This window comes from Podarcis pityusensis (genome assembly GCF_964106645.2).
Source record: "Podarcis pityusensis genome assembly, chromosome: 2".
Lineage (NCBI taxonomy): Eukaryota > Metazoa > Chordata > Lepidosauria > Squamata > Lacertidae > Podarcis > Podarcis pityusensis.
The window spans coordinates 67,563,393-67,582,120 of NC_138029.1; the positions used below are offsets into that span (position 1 = coordinate 67,563,393).

An 18,728-nucleotide genomic window follows, 5' to 3' on the forward strand; every position below is an offset into this window, starting at 1 on the left:
TGCCCTCAGGCACAGCAAGGGGCAGGCCTGCTATTCTTAGCCAGATTCAGCCCTTCCTCCAAACATGGAAACTAGGAGTACAGAAATGCAAAGCTTTGCCCTGGATTCCATTTCTTGGATATGTCTGGAGTATAGAAAACTGGTTTTAGTTCATCAGTTTTGGAAGTATATCCAATATAATCTTCCCTTCCTTCAATTTGTGGTATCTTTTGTATACAGCCGTACCTCAGAAGTTGAACAGAATCCATTCTGGAAGTCTGTTCGACTTCCAAAGCGTGGCTTCTGATTGGCTGCTGGAAGCTCCTGCAGCCAATCAGAAGCCCTGTTGGACGTTTGGTTTCGAAAAGAATGTTTCACTTCCGGTTTTTGATCGTTCAGGAGACGGAACGTTCTACTCCCAAGGCATTCGGGTGCCGAGGTACGACTGTATTGTATGTTCTGATCTTTGAGATAAACTTTGACCTTTTTATTGTCCAAAAAAAGGCACTTACCTTGCTGCTATGGTAATACATAATTTTTATCTTACATCTTATTAATAATGCACTTTTAAATTTGTTAGTAAAAATTCTGTATTATAAAATGCTTTCCAAAAAGCAGTGCAATGAGCTTTTCAGAGTAAGAAACAGGTTCACATTTGCTCTGCAGTAACTATACCAGTGGCTGCATTTTCAGGAAGTCGTGAATTTCATTCCAAATCCTTTTATTATTTCAACTAGCTACAAATACAACTAAGCCTGCTAAACAAGCCTCCATCAACAGGCATTTGCAAAGTAGTTTTCTTTAGGAGGCTACACCCTCCTTATCATCAGAACAATGTAAGTCTCCTCCTCTTTCAGATAGCATTTGTAAAACTGGTTGCACTAGATGCTTAAACAACCACAAGAGTCCTAGAATGACAGCTTGTGACAGTTTCACTTGGCATGTTTTTCATTCAACAGTCAACCAAGCAAATTCATGAAAAAATAACCTACCAGATGGTAGCCTGTTTTTAGTGTAAGCTTGCCTAGTTTCCAAATTCTACATGTATCTAACCTTTTCAGCTAGACCCACTAGCTAGTCAATAAACTATCAGCATGATAAGATAAATTCAGTAAACTTCTTATAACAGTAAACTTCTATATTGTGAAATCACTCCAACAGTTCTGTACAACAAATCAGAATCATAATAACCATTACTATATAAAAAGTCCTTGCAGTTACAGCAACATAACAGGCAATATATCCACTAGCAACTAGCCCCATTACATCAACGTTCTCCAAAAGGATGAAGAGGCAGGTCCTCTGGAAAGCTCTCAAGAACTATTCCATGCTCAGATGTTTGGGGATGTTTTCAGGAAGTGGAGAAGCAGCAAACTCATGGGTGCATTTGTAGGCATTTGCACATGATCATAGTTATCACTTATTTTTGGAAGATACTTGAAGAAGAAATAATTACCAGCATGATATATAATCAATATATACCAGTAAAAATATATACCCTGCATAGCATGTCTGGGGAGCATTGCTAGAGTTTCTTCCTTATCCAGCTGTTATTTCAACTTGTGTTGAACTTGAAGGAATGTTTCACTTTTAAATGCTCCCTTTCATTCACCAACGTATTCATTAGTCAAATGAAGAAATACACTGACTAGTCAATCTCTCCCTTGCCTACAATGTGAAACATATTTTATGCTATAAGATGGAACATAAGAACATAGCCATAATGTTGAAACACCCTCTAGGGTACTATGTGGTTTTAGGGCCGCTCAGTTTTTTGGAAGCCCCAATGTACAGAGGACTCGTGAAGTAACATGAACAAAGAAATGTTAACCATTTACCAGTACTGCACACTAATCTGAAAAAAAAGCTTGAGGAAAACTTAAGACTCAAGTAATATATAAATAAGCCAGAGTACCATAGCACAACCCTAGGGTCTGTCAAGACTGGCCCATACGGGCAGGGGTACCTTTACCTTTACCTTTTTACCATAGCAAAGGAGGCGGAGGCTCTGAAATTAAAGAAGAGTATTAACTTTCAGTAGAGTGGTTTCATGTGAAAATAAAGTCAAATTGTTTATTTAATAGGAACATGCATTGGTATTTTTACCAATTCTGAGTTGGTAAACTCAAAGTATAAGATATAAAGAAGACTAGGTTTTAACAGCAAATTTGAAAATGGTTCTGCACGTTAAAGGCGTGTTGCTAAACTCCCTTTACTTCAATGATTACTTCAAGCAGATGGCCTTTAATGTCACCTCACACATACCGCCACAGTGGTTTTATGCTGTCCTGTTAGGCCATTACTATCAGCATCACCACTATTCTTACTCTCACCTGTCAAATTAAATGCGTGAAGTCCAGAGGCCTGGAACAGATGACTGGTTTCTTAAACGGGCCCCAAGCAAAAAGTGGAGGGATTTATTCTCCCCTTGATGTATGTAAGAAATGTTAAGGCAGTACAAAGCAATTCAGAGGCGTTCACTGTTGGCCGCATAAAACCATCATCATGTAGTTACCAAAAACTACAGGGAGAAGCAGACCATGAAAAATTCTACTCTCTCACCTCAATAATGAAGCTTATTCTTCAATAAAGGGCCAGGGAGAATTAATGCTACCCCTTTAACATCTTCACTTAAAGTGAACAAAGAGGCTCATGCTGCCACATACCAATTAATCTAAACTTAACAGCTAGTGCTTTTCACTAACTCCACAACCCATGCTGCCCTTTAATTTCAGCTAATAGCCTTCATGAAGAAGTCAAACTATTTAGCTTTAATTTAGACAACTTCAGTGATTGCATAGAAGTTAACTGCTGAAAGGAAAAACAACCTTGATTAAAAATCAGAAAGTACGTTGGAAAGGTATGACTAGTAACGAGTTTGTGGCTAAATGCCTTACTCATGTGCACTGCCTTGCTTACAATACACAGCAGAAGGCCACATGACTTGAAGGAATTAAGAGTTTCCTGGTTCAGGAAAGTTTAACCATGGCTGACGCAATCTTAATGCCATGTGACCACCCAGTGAGTTCAATCTCTCTTTTTGTTGGTTATTCCCAGAACACTTAACAGTAGGAATACATAACTTCTGAGTGCCAGATCCTTGTCAAATCTGGTTTTGTCACTGTTCTGGGTCAGGAGGTCAGCATTTGGCAGATCACAATAAATGGTAGGAGGGCAGCATTCAGCTTAGTGGGTAACAAAAACGTCTGACTGATAGAACTAGGTGATACGACTTCTTGAATGTATATTGATTAAGTGCTTTGCACAACATTTTAAAACCAGCCACAAGCATCATGATCCTTCTATCTGATAATCCCATATCAAGATTTTCATAAACTAATGATCTTTCCTCAGACATCACCTGTTCCCAGATGATGATGTATTTCACCAGAAGGCACCCAAGGGTAGGTTTCCTGAAACTGACTATGCCCAGTCCCACTTTAAGAACAATTTTCTGCAAAGTTTGCTGTTTTTCTGCTTGTATGGGAAAACAGCAATTCCATGGCTAGAAAAATCAACATAGCCATGTTACTTCTGCTGCACAGGAGCCAAGAGATATGCAGGGATCATGGCACAGTATTCAGACAAGGCTTGTTATCACTTTAAGCGCTCACTTAGCTAGTATTAAAAATATGCAAGTTAGCCATAATGGAAATTTAATTTGAGCTGTAGAGTGATGCCTAACTGGTCTGTCAGGAGGGCATTCTCCTTTCCCCAGAATGCACAATCCATAGTAGGACTACTTGTTGGTTCTTAGCAGCGAGGCAAAAAACTATACTCAACTCATTCATCTTCATCATTTAACCTAGCTATAGAATACATGCTGTCACTCAAAATAAAGTTTGGTGTTAAGCTACAAAGGACCTTGGATCAAATTAAGGCCTGCATATAATCAACATGATCCTCATTCATCATTTTATTCAAAAGCAACATTTGATAAAAATCACTGAAAGTCCACCCAATCATGTAATGCAGAGGTCACCAATACATCTTTCCGCAGGGCCTGTAAGACGGAGTTGTTCCGCCAGGCCTTTGGTCAGGGCTCAGCCTGACTCCCCTTCTCTTTTTGTATAAGAACTGGTATGAAAGAGGCCTCCCAGCATTCTCACGGGCCCATATAAGAACAGCGTAAACAGTTGGGCCTGATGAACATTTACTGTTCCCAACCCTAATCCTGCGGAAAGCCATCTAATTAGATTTTAATTTGATCCTGACTTGTTTTTAGAAGGTAATTTAATTATTGTTTGATTTTATACCAATGTTATACATTTGATGTTAGCCACCCTGAGCCCAGTCTCAGCAGGGGAGGGTGGTATACAAATAAAAGTTTCAAATGTAGTCCTCCTGGGAAGAAGGTGATCAGACAAAATGTGCAGGTACCTTCCAAGCAATTTCTGAGAAATGTGACTGTAGTGTGAAAATGTTAAGTATTTTTCCTGGTACTGAGGAATGTTCTTTGTTGCCAATAGGTCGCAACTGCATCCCTCAGTGTGTAAAATAAATACTCTGTGATCTCCACAATCAGGACCAAGAGGATACCGCTGACTAACCATGGCACGCATAAGGTGGTTTTGTGTTATGCCATGCTCCCCACAACAGCTTTTTTGTGTTATGCCCCCCTGCCCCACCACACAGCAGCTATTTTACTATAGGTGCCCAAAGCACCCTCTCAAAATTTTAGATATGTCTACTGGTCCAAAAAGACTGATAACTCTTGATCTCGTGCCACTGGATTAGCTATGATGGAGACTGCAGCTGAAGTTCATCTTTGTACTCTGATTATTGGTTTAGGCTAAGAAATTCTAGAAGAAGCTGGTATCCGAGAGACCACCCTAACCAGTATATGCCCAGAATATTACTGCTTTCTGTAGGAGGGTTTTTCCTTAAAGTCCTAAAAAATTCTGAAGCCTCCACCACAGTAGCTCATAGGAATGCTTTCAGTATGAATGTCCCTGTTTGTGGAACAGCATCCCTACTGAGACATGACAGGTGCTCCCCATTTGTACTTTCTTGAAACACAATACATTTTTATTGTGACAGATGGATGGAAAAGTTGCGGCCTTACAACTTTGATTGTTTTTGTATTTTTAAAAAAAGAGAATTTAGTTGTTTTTATTATACTTATTATATGTTTGCAAATCATATCAAGACATATGGAAATCACATTGAGACACATGTAAAAGGAGACCCAAACATTAATAAATAATAATATTTGAATTTACCAAAAAAAGGGACAATGATTTACAAATAAAGCCTGCGTATGTGTAGCAGAGAAGTGGCACTAAAGGAAGGAGGACCTGAACAGGAGCTAAAAGGCCGCATGGTAAAAGCCATGCACACAGAAGCCTGGCAGATAGAAGCAAAGAGGTGTCTAGGTTGCAAAGAGAATATAATTAGAGGCATGATTTAAGAAGCACAAGAAACATTGTTACACACCCACCTTTTAAAGCCTCTTGTGTTAGTGGCAGATTCAAGGTGTACACACTTAATTTTTAGAAAGAAGTGTTTCTCCAAAGAAGCACTAACTAAACTGCAATTTCCAACATGTTATCTAGATCAGTGTTCTCCTTGGTAGTGAATACTTCGCTGAGCTTCCAGATACAAGGACATTGACAAAAATACTGCCTGTGAAAACAACCTGATAGACATTCTTATTTTTTATGCATGCATTGACTACAATGTTTTTAAAATCTCTTTATAGAGACCTCACTAAGTTCCTTCTCTCACAGGAGAGCTAAGCAGACACAACTAGGCTGGAGAACTATCAACACTTTGCATGTAAATGCACCATTGTTTGTTTGGTGGCTTTTGTTGTTGTTTTTGAAAGCACCAAAATAGGTCATTGTTCCTCAGCATTATCAGCAGCTGGAGAGGTTAGCTCACACAGCGGAGGGTTAAATGCCGCCTAAATACCATGATCAAACTGTCCCCTTGCATTAAGATTGATGTCTTATGCTGACCCAAATAAATCTTGTATACCAAGTAATGTTAGATGACCCTGTAAAAAGGAAGTTTTCAGGTAGGTTAAATAGCAGGAGATAAATACGAGGCTGTAATATTATCATCAGCTGAATAATGTAATCTGACAGATCACTCATCATAACCTTTATATATGCTGTTTCTAGGCCAAGAAGTAGAACCTACTCACTGAATAGCTCATAATACCATGCAGACAACTCAAAGACACCTGCCCTCAAAAGAAAATCTGAATGAAGAAAATATTTTGAAATACTGCAAACTTACATACTCTCTCACTATTGGAGTGACAACCTAACAGTTTATAATGCAGTTACCCTCTATTGCAGGGTCACTATAACCAAACTGCTCTTACCATTGTACTCCCAACTATGTACACTTGTGAAACATAGACCACTTATAAAAGCCATCTCTAACTCCTTGAAAGATTTCATAATGGTGTCTCTCAAAAATTTTACATATCACCTGGGAAGACAGGCAAAGTAATGCCAGTGTACTGGAAGAAGCAAAGATCACGAGTGTTGACGCAATGATTATTCAACATCAACTTTGTTGATCTGGCCATGTTGTTTGGATGCCTGATTATCATCTTCCAAAGCAACTGCTCTATTCCCAACTTAAGAATGGTAAGTGTAATGCCAGAGGACAACAACAGAGGTTTAAAGATGCTCTCTGGGCAAATCTTAGTATAAACGCGAACAACTGGGAAACACTGGCCTGTGAGCACTCCGGTTGGAGAACAGCCTTCACCAAAGGCATCATGGATTTTGAAGAAGCACGAATTCCGGATGAAAGGGAGAAACAAGCTAAGAGGAAGGCACGTTTGGCAAATCCTCACCATGATCAACTCCCACCCAGAAACCTATGTCCCCAATGTGGAAGGACGTGTGGATCCAAAATTGGCCTCCACAGCCACTTTTGGACAAACTGCTACGACCATATTCATGGAAGACAATCTTACTCAACTATGAGTGATCGCCAAAGAAGAGATCATTGAAATAAATTTGATTATGGCCCAGAAGTAAATGGAAATGAGGCTAGAGGGCACAAGTAAAACTGGCTTTTTAACGTTCCTGGAAGAAAACTGGGTATCCTCATAGCTGTAGTCATCAACAAGTAATTTATGAGCCGCTATCAACGTGAACCAAACAACAACGGTAGTTAGTAATAGGTGACTGAAATAAGAGAGACATGATTTCAAGAAAAAGTACCAACATATACAGCCCGTAATATGAGGAAATGTAAAGAAAAAGTGAGACTGTCAAGTAAAACTTAAACCCACTACTGATTTAGTGATCTCAGTCTTCTCAGTCTTCATGAATAGTATGGTGTCAAATATGTATGACTCTTCACTACTTCACGTCCAGAAGTTCTGAATAACCTGTTTCCAGGTTTTGTTTAAAAAAGAGACTCTTCCAGGAGGGCAGGAGGGAGATAATATACAATCGTATGTACAATACATGCATGTGTGTGCGTTTGTCTGTATGTGTACAGACAAAACACTAGGTACTTTTTAAGCGCAATATTAACTTTGGCACTCTTACAAAAATAAAAGTCTTTGTTTTATTGAAACTTATTACAAATACACCTGCTATTCAAGACAGCTCTATCAACTGCTGCGTTCTATGAGTTGCATTCAGCTGTGTCACTCAGCTGATGGTAAGGCTTCTGTCAGCAAAACACAGAGGAGGCAAATGTCAACAATTCTACCCCACCTCTGCAGCCCCCATGTCCTCCATAAATCTGCTTTCGAGAGACTTCAAACCTCTGGAGCAGATTTTAAAGCGGGGTGGGCTGCAGTGTGGGGACACTGAAAATGGCTTCCTTCCCCATTCTACTGACCTTACCATCAGCTGAGCAACAATACTGGATACAACTAAACCTGCCACTGTTGAATACAGAATAATGCAAGTCTGTACATGCCTAATCAGAAATTAGCCCCTGCAAATTCAATGAAACTTGCTTCCAGGTAGGTTTTCGCAGAATTGCAATCCAAACACATCTTCATTTTGCCATTTGGAAACCTTCATTTTCTGTGCTGTAAGTTTATTTCAATCTGGGTTTGAAAACAGTATGCACAGCCTGAGGTTGTGGACATGAACCTTGGAAATGTGAAAGCCACCACATGAGTGCTAGAGTCCTTCCTGGCTCATTAAAAAGGCCAGTGGGGACAGGTAATGGTCAATGCCTTCTTACAACATGTCAGGGTTCCAGCATGCTTAAAGGAGGCAGCTGGGGTTTTTATAAGCAAGAAAACATAGAAAATAAAAGAATGTTGCTATAATGTAATTATGAAGTAGCAATAAATCTGTATAGTCAGTTAAACTTCATTAGATTGTGAGCCAGTAGTACATCATTATCATATACAGCGTGTGTCATGGTAACTGGAGACAAAATTAGCTATCCTCAACTCATATTTATTTATATCCTGACTCATCCAAGTAAATAATATATTCTTGTAAATACTAACATAACTCAAGTTGATTATAATTTATAGAGAAATAAGCATCTGAAAGATCCATGACGTCTTATCTTGAAACTTCAAGCTAAGCTTCATGGACTCAGAAAATGGCAGCTTTGAATATTCTTTTCACATGCACATCTATCCCTTGTGTGATTTTTATGTTCATGTATGCACATACACATATTTTAAAATGCTCATCAATTTTTTCACTTGACGCAGAAGATGGAGGAAGCAAGTGGCATGTAAGGGTTAGAAGCTGTGCTGCGCAAAAGGCTTTACAACCATGGTACAGGAACAATATGCCTGGAAGACTCACAGATTGCCCTTCTGGTTTGGAAGCACTTTGCCAACACCAGGGCTTTGTAATCTAATCAAATGCAGCAGTATAAAATGACTAACAACTGTTTCCAAACATTGCTTAAAAGGGAATTTCATTTAGCACCCTTAAAGAAAAAAAATGTATGAGTTTTCACCTGTTTCCCCCAAATGTCAGGGTTTTCCATTTCAGCCGTCAGAAGACAAAGAGAAAATAACATTCCTCCCTTAAGTTCCTTGGTTTTTCCCAGGCCTTTACAAATCTGCTTCACAACAATGGTCTGGAGATTACACTGTATGTTTGTATTTTGGAAACAAATGATACTGGAGGAAGAACAATCATTTGTTTCCACTGTACCAAGACTCTCCCATTTCAACCATTAAAAACCCAGAGTTGTGGCTAAGGCGATGAACCTTGCTATATCTGAGCATGCCAGTGCACTCTAGCACAAAGGATACAGAGTTCATTTTCTAAGCACTTTACCTTCTCCACCAAGTGACCAAAAACACTTGTTAACTTCTTCAACGTCCGCAAGTTTTAAAACCATTTTAGTGAAAACCAAGATATGCAGGTTACTTGCACTGGTAGACAGCATCTTGAGAAACTGTAATGCAAAATGCTTTTTAAAAGTCACAATAATACCCTTCAGAAACTGCAGCCACACGCTACATCTCTGTTGAGATCAGACATTCAAAGACAGGCATAGGCAAACTCGGCCCTCCAGATGTTTTGGGACTACAACTCCCATCATCCCTGACCACTGGTCCTGTTAGCTAGGGATGATTGGAGTTGTAGTCCCCAAACATCTGGAGGGCTGAGTTTGTCTATGCCTGCTCTCTAAGAAGATGCATCCCCCTCATCTGTTATTTTGTGTTAGACATGATCATACCAGGAAATGAATGACTGGTTACAGGATCAACCCCCCTCTGCTAATATCCAAAGGCCATGATGTTCTACACTTTTCTACAGAATGCTCACAACATTGGTTTTTTTTACTTCAGTCTTAGTTGTATGTGGATTTCAAATTATTTCTCCATTTGGAACAAGGTCCCTATACCAGCTGAAAATCATTACCTGTGTCATTGCAACAGCTTGGCAAGCAGCTCCAAGTTGTTACCAACAACATAGCAGTGCAATTATGTGCTGCAGTGCTAGGAGCCCCACCACTGTTATGTACCTATGTATCAAAAAGCGGCCTATGCTTTTATGGAAATATGAAGTAATATAATATCGCCACCAGTGCTTATAGTGCATTTCCTTATTTTATCTGACCAGCTGACTCAAGTCAAACTTGGAGTTCCACAAAACCTGAAAGATGAGAAGTTTCTGCTTAGCAACAAACTATATGTTTCCAGTTTACCATCAACCATTACCACTGTAATGGTTTTGCCATTACAGTAGTACCTCAGGTTATGAACAATCCTGCTTACAAACGCTTCAGGTTACGAACTCCACAAACCCGGAAGTAGGTGTCCCGGGTTGCGAACTTTGACCCGGGATACGAATGCAATCCACTTCCGGGGCCGCAGGCCTATGAAGGGAATGCGTGCCTCGGGTTAAGAACGCTTCAGGTTAAGAACGGACTTCCGGAACTAATAAGTTCGTAATCCAAGGTACCACTGTATCCGTAAGTGGTAGGGAAAGATGGGAGTCTGAAAGCTAGTGTGTGCTCATGTAATGGTTTGTCACTACATCTGAATGCATCCACTTTCTTGCAGGTTTTATACTGCTTCAAAAACCTGCAAACCCTATCTGACCAGAGAATATATCAGAACTAAATAAAGTACTGTATTATTATTCTTACCATAAGATACCAGGGCAGGTTACAATATTAAAACACAGTATTAAAAGCGGCTTAAAGCAACTTACAATCACAAAAATAAGGCGTTAAAGCCATCCTGATACTTTCATACCACTCAGCTCCAAAGAAACAGGCAGGAACGGGGGATGCGAGAGGTGAGCCAGGTAAAATCTGTAAGCTGGGGTGGCAAGCCTGTGGTCCTCCAGATGTTACTGGACTAAAATTCCCTGCATCAGTGATTGCTGGCCATGCTGGTTGTGGCTGATGTGAATAACAACAACAACAATAATAATCACAATAATAATTTATACCCCAGCCACTCTGGGCAGCTTCCAACAAAATATTAAAAATACAATAAAACATCAGACATTAAAAACTTCCCAAAACATCAGGAAGGTTACAGGCTAGCCATCCCACCTTAAAGTCTTTTCAGCCAGTGCAGAAGCCAAGGCAGCTACAACTAGTGTAGTCATATGGACCTGACAATTTGCAGCTCACACCACTCAGCTGAAACCGACATGAAAAAGTTGAGCTGGACTCATGCACCTTGCATATAATTTAGTTGAACTGCTGATGAACATTACTCTTATAGCCTACTGCCACAATATCGCCCTACCATAGCCTTACCCAACCTGGTGCATAGGGAAGCCTTCTACGTAACTTGCCCCGACTGAGGCTGAGGGAATTTATGGCCAAAAACCTATGAAGTTTGAGGAAGGCTGTTCTATAACTAGGTCTCCCTGAGACCCTTAACAAAATTATTTCTTGTTGTGTTTCAAAGTTATTGTTCTCACCATGACAATGAACAGTTCAGCTTTACAAACAAGCCCACAAAATTTACTAGCCTACAAGAAATTTTATTAGCATGATGGGGGCTGGCAGAGGAGGCACAGAGAACTCCATCCCTCCAGTAGCAACCCACTGGACTAGGAATTTATGTTCTGGAAGGTTTTGTTGCTTGTTGCTGAGGACAGACGGAATACCTGATCCACCCTCCATCTACATGGAACTCCTGGTTGCCCAGGGCTACCAGGCAAGTGCTTAAATACAAGGTTGGCATAGTTCACCATAGGTCACTCTCAGACAGATAATACTAGAGTTCATTGTTCTTTGTCAAAGTCACAAATGTAACAGGTTATAGCACTGTGTACAAGTTAGAGAAAGATATGCCTTATAAAATAATTAGACTCGACATAAGCAACAAGCTTATTTTTCTTGATCTAACTAAACTCAACAAGATTGATTTTTTAAAAAAATGACAGCGGTGGTTTAGGGTTAAGTATCACATTATCATTGCTTAACATATTCTTTGAACTTTGACAAACAGAGTTTATCAAAGATATTACATATGGATGAGTAATCCTGTCAAACTAAATCAACAGGCACGTTTAAATTTTTACTCGTTCTCGTCTCTCGTTGTAATTATATATTGAAAACCAATAACAGAACATTAAAAGAACTTTCACAAAGTGAATTTTGAACCACCACCCACATTCTAATACTCATTAGCTGCATGGACTAAATGCCATCTATTAAATATACAAACTCAGGTAGGTGAAATATATTTGAGGAAGAGTTTATCACAGAAAGTGAAGCATCCCACCCCCACTCTGATTTCTGTGAAATGAACCATGGAATCCCATTTTAAAAGATAAAAGGCTTAACAACAGGTGGGTTGTTTTCTTCCCAAATCTGTATGCACAATGCTTTACGTTAAGGGAAGACAGCATGATTCAGTATCTTGCTCAACATCTAAAAAGGAGGAAATTCTAAACACGCACATTACAAAATACTAACTATAACTGTGCAACCAAAGTGTAGAATTGGAGTGCACAGAGGTGGGGGAAGAAAGAAACAATCATTCTTCAACACAGTTAACGGTGAAGTCACACCAAAAGAATCTACTATGAAATCAGTCAAGTAGTATTCAATATGGAGCTGTCACATGAATCAACCACCATGCAGTACCCGGATCATTCTTGATCAAATAGGTTAGAAAGATTTAAGTTATCAACTTGACTAAACTCTGCTTAGCTTAGGATAAATGTTTCTCAGTGTTATTCGTTACTTGCTGCTGTGCAATTTCACCCAGTTAATAAAAGCTGCTTCAGGCTCATAAAAATCAAAGGTTATGTTTGTTCAAATGTTACAAGTTTAAAATTAACTTGAAAGACTGTAATTTAGCCCAGAAAAGACAAGTACACTCAGATGAGAGGGCTGCAAGCAGCAATTACATCTTCAGGCAGACAGTACCTCACTCTAAAAATCGACACACTAGAGGAATTCTTGTATAGCTCTTGTGGTATGTGGTACTATTTCCATGATGAATTATTTCTAAACTCCTCTGTATGTGAGCTACTCCATTGGAAGCAGAAGGGATAAAATGAAAGATACAAAATCCTCTTGACTATATATAGCAACAGAGCTACATAAGCTGGTTGGTTGGAGCCCCAAACTACTCCTTACCTTCCTGTGGCAAGCATAATCTTTTCTTTCACTGGTTTTTTCCCTCCACACTGAGAAGTTCTACTCAACTCTGTATTATTAAAACCAAGCATCACCTTGAGCAACAAGTTTTACAAACCCTGTGTTTAATGGACATAATCACAGGGAAGTATGAACAGGATTGCAGCCTCAAGGAATTAAGATATATCAAGAGTAGCAACTTTTAGTCAGAATTCATACAGGAATTATGCCAAGCAGAGGGGAACGAGAAGATAAAAGCATTCCCTTAAACCTAAAAACAGAGGGGGGAAATAAGCAACAAGCACACAAACAGAAGTTTTTGCCCCTTTCTTAAATCATCTTTACATGAAACATTGCCAACTCCCATGCAAGCTGGCCCATGAAATGAGAAAATTACATTGAGATCCTTCAGCAGGTATCCCATCTTCAGAGTTTAGGCGGGTAGCAACCAGTGAGGGGTTGTTTTTTCTGTGAAGGCAGCCATATTGTAGAACTTTCTTCTCAGCATATTTGCCTGGTGGTCAGTTATCTTTTTAGACAACAGACAGACTGCCCTGTTCTGCCATGTTTTTAGTTATATTTAAGATCCCTTTTTTAGGGTTTTTTATGTGCTCTGTTTGTTGCCTTTACTGGCATTTAATTTTGATATGGAATTTTATTGTTTTTATGATAATTTGCATAAGCCACTTTAAGATAATTTATGTTGAAAGGAGGGATATAGCCTATAAACAAATATAGGGCCTCCTGGTGGGAGCAACAATTGACAAACACTTAACTAACTGCCATAACCTGTAAGCTAGTTGGGGTAGGAAGTTTTTGTTAGGCATTTGTACAGTGCTGAGCACAAGAGTATGTGAACCAACGTCTTGATAAATAATGCTGATAATGCAAGAGAGCCAAAGGAAATTGGAAACAGCAATCCCAAGTTTCTAATCTATCACACTGGAGAAAGTTTGGCTGAGGTGGGTGTATCTAAAGTGGTCCCTGCTCTGCTCACTGAAAGTCCAAGCAGGCAGTATCCACACCAGCAGTAGCCAGTATAAAGCTCTAAAACAGCTTTCAAGAGTGGGAAGGGGGCAGAGCTGGGAAAACCAAGGATCTGTTGGGTCTCAAGACAGACAAGCAAGCTGCAAATTGCAGTGCCGGGGGCGGGGAAATAATATGGGTCCATTTGCTGGTGTATTAAAACAACCTACTTTTGGGGGGCTGGTGCACATGGGGAGGCTGAGAATGACACAGTGACTACACCATCAGTTAAGCCCAGTTGTTGCAAAATATGTTAACAGACAGTGTCAATTCAGATATCGAACTTTGCAACAAATAAACACATGGGGGATTATGGGTATACTGAGATCATTTCTCAATCAATATATTTTCAGCTTCATGGTTTCTGTGAACTTATAGAAGAATCCAGTAATGTACGTCAGATGCTCTGTGTGGTTTCAAGGTCAGAGTAGGTCTAAAAATAAGCAAGCCTTTTAAAGCCAAGATTGATGTACATGAAAGCACTGTTGTCTTCACTTAGAACTGACGTTATTCATTGAACAAATTTTACCTACATTTGGCCCTGAAGTTAGTATAGGGTTCTTTTTATACAACAGCAGAGAGCCATTCTGAGCTGTCTTAATCAGTGTTACAGGCATTGCTTTCTGAAAAGTGACCCAAATCCCAATCACATGTCTTCTGAAAACTTTTTTTTATGAAGCTTTTGGTGCACTGGTACGCATTGTGTCTTGGATTTCAGAGTGTTATTTTTGGAGGGGCAATTCTTTTCCCCAACTGTGATTCAGCATTCCTATTATAGGTAGGATGAGGAACTTAGCCCTCCAAATGTTGCTGGATTCCAGATCCCATAAACTCTAGTCGTTGTCTAGTGGCAGAGGCTGATGGGAGTTGGAGTCCAATTACATCTGGACAGCTATAGGTACTGCAACGCTGCTATATGCCAACAGCAGACAACAGCATCTTACTTTCATTTACAACATATTTGCAAACCTGTAAATACAAACTAAGCCAGGAACAGAAATACCTAAGAGATGTATGTCAAAGTAAATGATTAAATTTGAAAACACTCACAGTATCCCACTATCAATGTAACTGTGTGTACAGAAATGTTAAATGCTCTGTTTCACACATTCCTCTGCTCAATTACTATGAAACCAAGGCTTCTTTCTCTTGTGATAGATAACACAGCAACTGTCTTGTAAAGATTTCACTGCAGAGAAGTATCTGTAAATCACAATTATTAAAGCACCAACATATTTTGATGGATTAAAACACTGTATATGGTCTCTTTAAATATCAACATTCACAATGAACACTGTAACCACCAAAAGTTCACAAAGTGTCATTACATATATGGAAATTTATTTAGAAAACGTTCTCTTCACAGAGGTCTCTAAAAGTAAGCTTTGCTTCTGACTCTACAGAAGTTTCCGCTGGGTGTTTCACAAGGTAGTGCAAGGTGCTGATAGCAGGAAGAATTCAAGGCATACTTCTTTTGCCCTTTCTAACATTGATTAAAAGACAATTCCTGAAAGTTAGCGTTCTTGAGAATTATATTAACAATATCATGTTTTGAGAAGCATTACACAAGAGCTGCACTTTTAGGCGGAGTGAGCATGTGTGTTGCTCCCTGCCCACAAGCAAGGGTGGTGCAAAATATTGTGTGACTGCCCATCCCACATTTTTTTACTGGCAGTTTTGAGACTTACTATGGCTGTTGTGCTTGAAACAAGTTAATTTAAAGGAATGCCATGATCTCAAAACGGTACCTGGTACATGTAGTAACCCCCCGCCCCACCAACCCTACCCTAGCTGAAATACCAAGTTTTTACTTCCTGCAAGAAGTTCCTTTTCCTCCACCACTTCACTAAGACTTGGTGAGGGGGTGGGGGGAGTAGAATAGTTTAGATAGCCTAGCTATTTCTAAAAATGGGAATAGGCACTGCCACTCTTCTAAATGCCTATGGAAGTTCAGAGGTTGCTCCAAATCAGCAAGGGCAGGCTCAGACAGTCATGCGCTTCCACCAAAGGTTGAATATGAGTTGTTCACAGATAAGATCTGCAAGTATTACAGCTTAAGAGTGTGGTGCTGGGAAAGGAAGAAAGAGATCCTCCGAAGGAAAAGGAAAAACCGAAAGCATCTGAAAGCATATGGGCCCTAGTAGAGACGTTAAGTTCTATGGGGAGTCAAAGGGCCAAGATCCCCAAGAAGCAGCAAAAATATCACTCTTGTGGGGAGAGTCAACTACAAAGAGGTCGAAATCCCACTGGAAGGGAAAGACCAGGTCGTGAGCACGGGCAGGTACATGTATCAGTTACAGCCAAGTGAAACGTAAGAAGTTTCGGCGAGAACGACAAACTGCAAAAGAGGGCGAGGAGGAGGAAGGAGCAGGCGCAGGGGGCAGCACGGGAGGGATCCTGTGTAGGACCGGGGTCGGGGAGGATGGGCAGGAGGGCTAGCCGGTGAGACCCTAATTCGGGGTGGGAGCAAAGGTGGACGTTACAGAAAACGTGGCTGGGCAGACGGAGGATAATGGGAAGGGAACTGGATCAACGGAACGCGATCGAGGAGTAAGGGCGTAGTAAGAGTTTAGCAAGAGTTTAGTAAGAGTGGGGGCGCGCGGGCTGAGGGGCAGCCAGACAAGACACACAGATGTCCCCCCCCCGACACCCCATAATACTCACGCCTTGTCCACCAGCTCCCGGACTTTCCACATATTGAGCATCTTGGCCGTCGTCGTCGTCGTCGTCGTGGCGGCGCGGAGAGCTTCCCCTCCCGGCCTAGGCCCCTACTAGCGCGTCCCCGGTCTCCTCCTCCTCCGCCTCCTCCTCCGCCAGGAGTCCGGCTAGCTGCTTCTCCGCCGCGGCAGCGCCAGGCCCGTCTCGCCTCGCAGCACCACCTCAGCTTCGCCAACGGCACAGAGACGGCGAGAGAGAGAGAAGCGATCGGTCCTGCCCCCCGGAAACCGGCAGCGCTGGGCCGCAAGGCCTGCTGGGACAAGAAGTCCGGCCGAAAGGCGGCCGGGAACGCCGGGCCTCGTTGAGTGAGAGGGGCGGGGGGGAGAGGGATTCCGCTGCGCAGCATGCTGGGAGATGTAGTCCTGGGAGAAGCTTCTTAGAGGGCGGTCCCCTCCGCATGGCTTGCTGGGAATTGAAGTTGTTTCTTTTTGGGATCTTGCTCTAGACCGCAGTTGGATTTACTGGAAGAGGAGAAGAAATGGTGGAGGAGGCTTCTGCAGAGAAGGAGTTGAACTTCTGTAGGCCAACGCTTGTCCTGTACAAACCATGCGAGAAGAAAGGAGAATAATCTTTCCTGAATTGTATTTCAGTTTCATAGTTGCTGAATAGTTAATTGATCTGAAGCTCTCTGCTGCAACCATGCTAGCTAGAATCTCTTCTAAAAACTCATGTATTGTCTCTATTGAGGCATAAAACTGCAGCAACCACACTAATGACAATCTAGGAAAAACCAGGAGTTGCCCAACAAATGTAGGAAGAGCTGGATCAGGCCAGTGGCATACTGAGTCCAGCATTCTGTTCTCAAACAGTGGGCAACCAGATACCTGCAGGAAACTTGCAATAGGATGGGAGCACAAGACCACTCTGTCTTTCACTGCTTTCCAGCGACTGATATTCAGAAGCATTGCCACCTCCAACTGGAGGCAGAGTATAACCATAGTGGATAGTAGCCATGTATAGCCTTATTCTCCATTTCTAATCCTCTTTTGCAGCCTTCCAAGCTGGTGGCCATCACTGGCTGCTCTGGGAATGAATTCCATAGTTTAGTTATGTGCTGCATGTGTAATACTTGTGACGCATAGGGATTATTTCTCTCATCATTACAGGTGCTCACAAACCATCCATAGCTGGGAAATGGTACCATGTATGTAGTCCATATATTGCTGATTCTATATAAGCAGAGGTAACCTGAAGTTATATGCTTATAAATTGGCCAAGCCAGGTAGGGTGTTTTTTGTGAGTGAGGATCTCTACCAAAGATTGAGCTAGAGAAGGTTCAAAACATTATATGAAATGTAATCACTTCCCCAACCAGTCACCTCCCATATCTTTGGCAATGGAGATGTGACAGGCACGTTTCTGGAGTTGTATTTAAAGACTGATGGCATGTCAGGGAACATATTTGAAGAGGGTTCCTATTTGTGCCTTTTATAGGAAATTTTCAGCTTTTAAAATTTTTAGTAAGCAGAGTATCAGCTTAAAACTTTTCATTTATTGTGTTTTCACTATTTCTCTAAGCTATTTCACTTGGCCTTTCCCTGTTCTTCAACATTTTGTCTGGATTGATACCAAGAAAAGAAGAAGAATGTGAAAACCTACTTGAGGTAGTCATAACGCTATCAAGGAAATGATGTTCACAGCTGCAATGCATATATTAGAGAGCTGTGTTGGTATTTACAATGGCACTAATACTGCTAGTTTGTAACACTGAAACTATCTTTGTTCCCAAAGGATTCACACTTCTCATGTTGGATTTCAATAATGCCGGATGAGTCAAGTTTCAGAATGCCCCCAACTAATCAGTGTTAAACTGAGAATACAGATATTTCTGGGATTCAGAGCAACTATTTATTCTTTTTCAAAGTACATAGGGTTAGCATCTATTATTTCATTTCACACTAGATGTGAACTGGGAGCAATTCAGGGGAAATAGAGGTAGGTAAATAAAACTTGATAGAAAAGTGAGGGGGGTTATCCTCCTC

The 18,728-nt window shown here is 40.8% G+C and overlaps 1 protein-coding gene across 1 annotated transcript in view; it reads right to left on the reverse strand.

Moving 5' to 3' along the window:
• Positions 1-16,983, reverse strand: part of CLINT1 (clathrin interactor 1) — a 67,000-nt gene extending 50,017 nt beyond the window's left edge. Inside the window, exon 1 of the mRNA XM_080988370.1 lies at positions 16,693-16,983. Within this exon, the coding sequence (XP_080844496.1) occupies positions 16,693-16,733 (41 nt within the window). The 5' untranslated portion in view covers positions 16,734-16,983. The remainder of the gene's footprint in view (positions 1-16,692) is intronic.
• Positions 16,984-18,728: the final 1,745 nt, after the last annotated feature.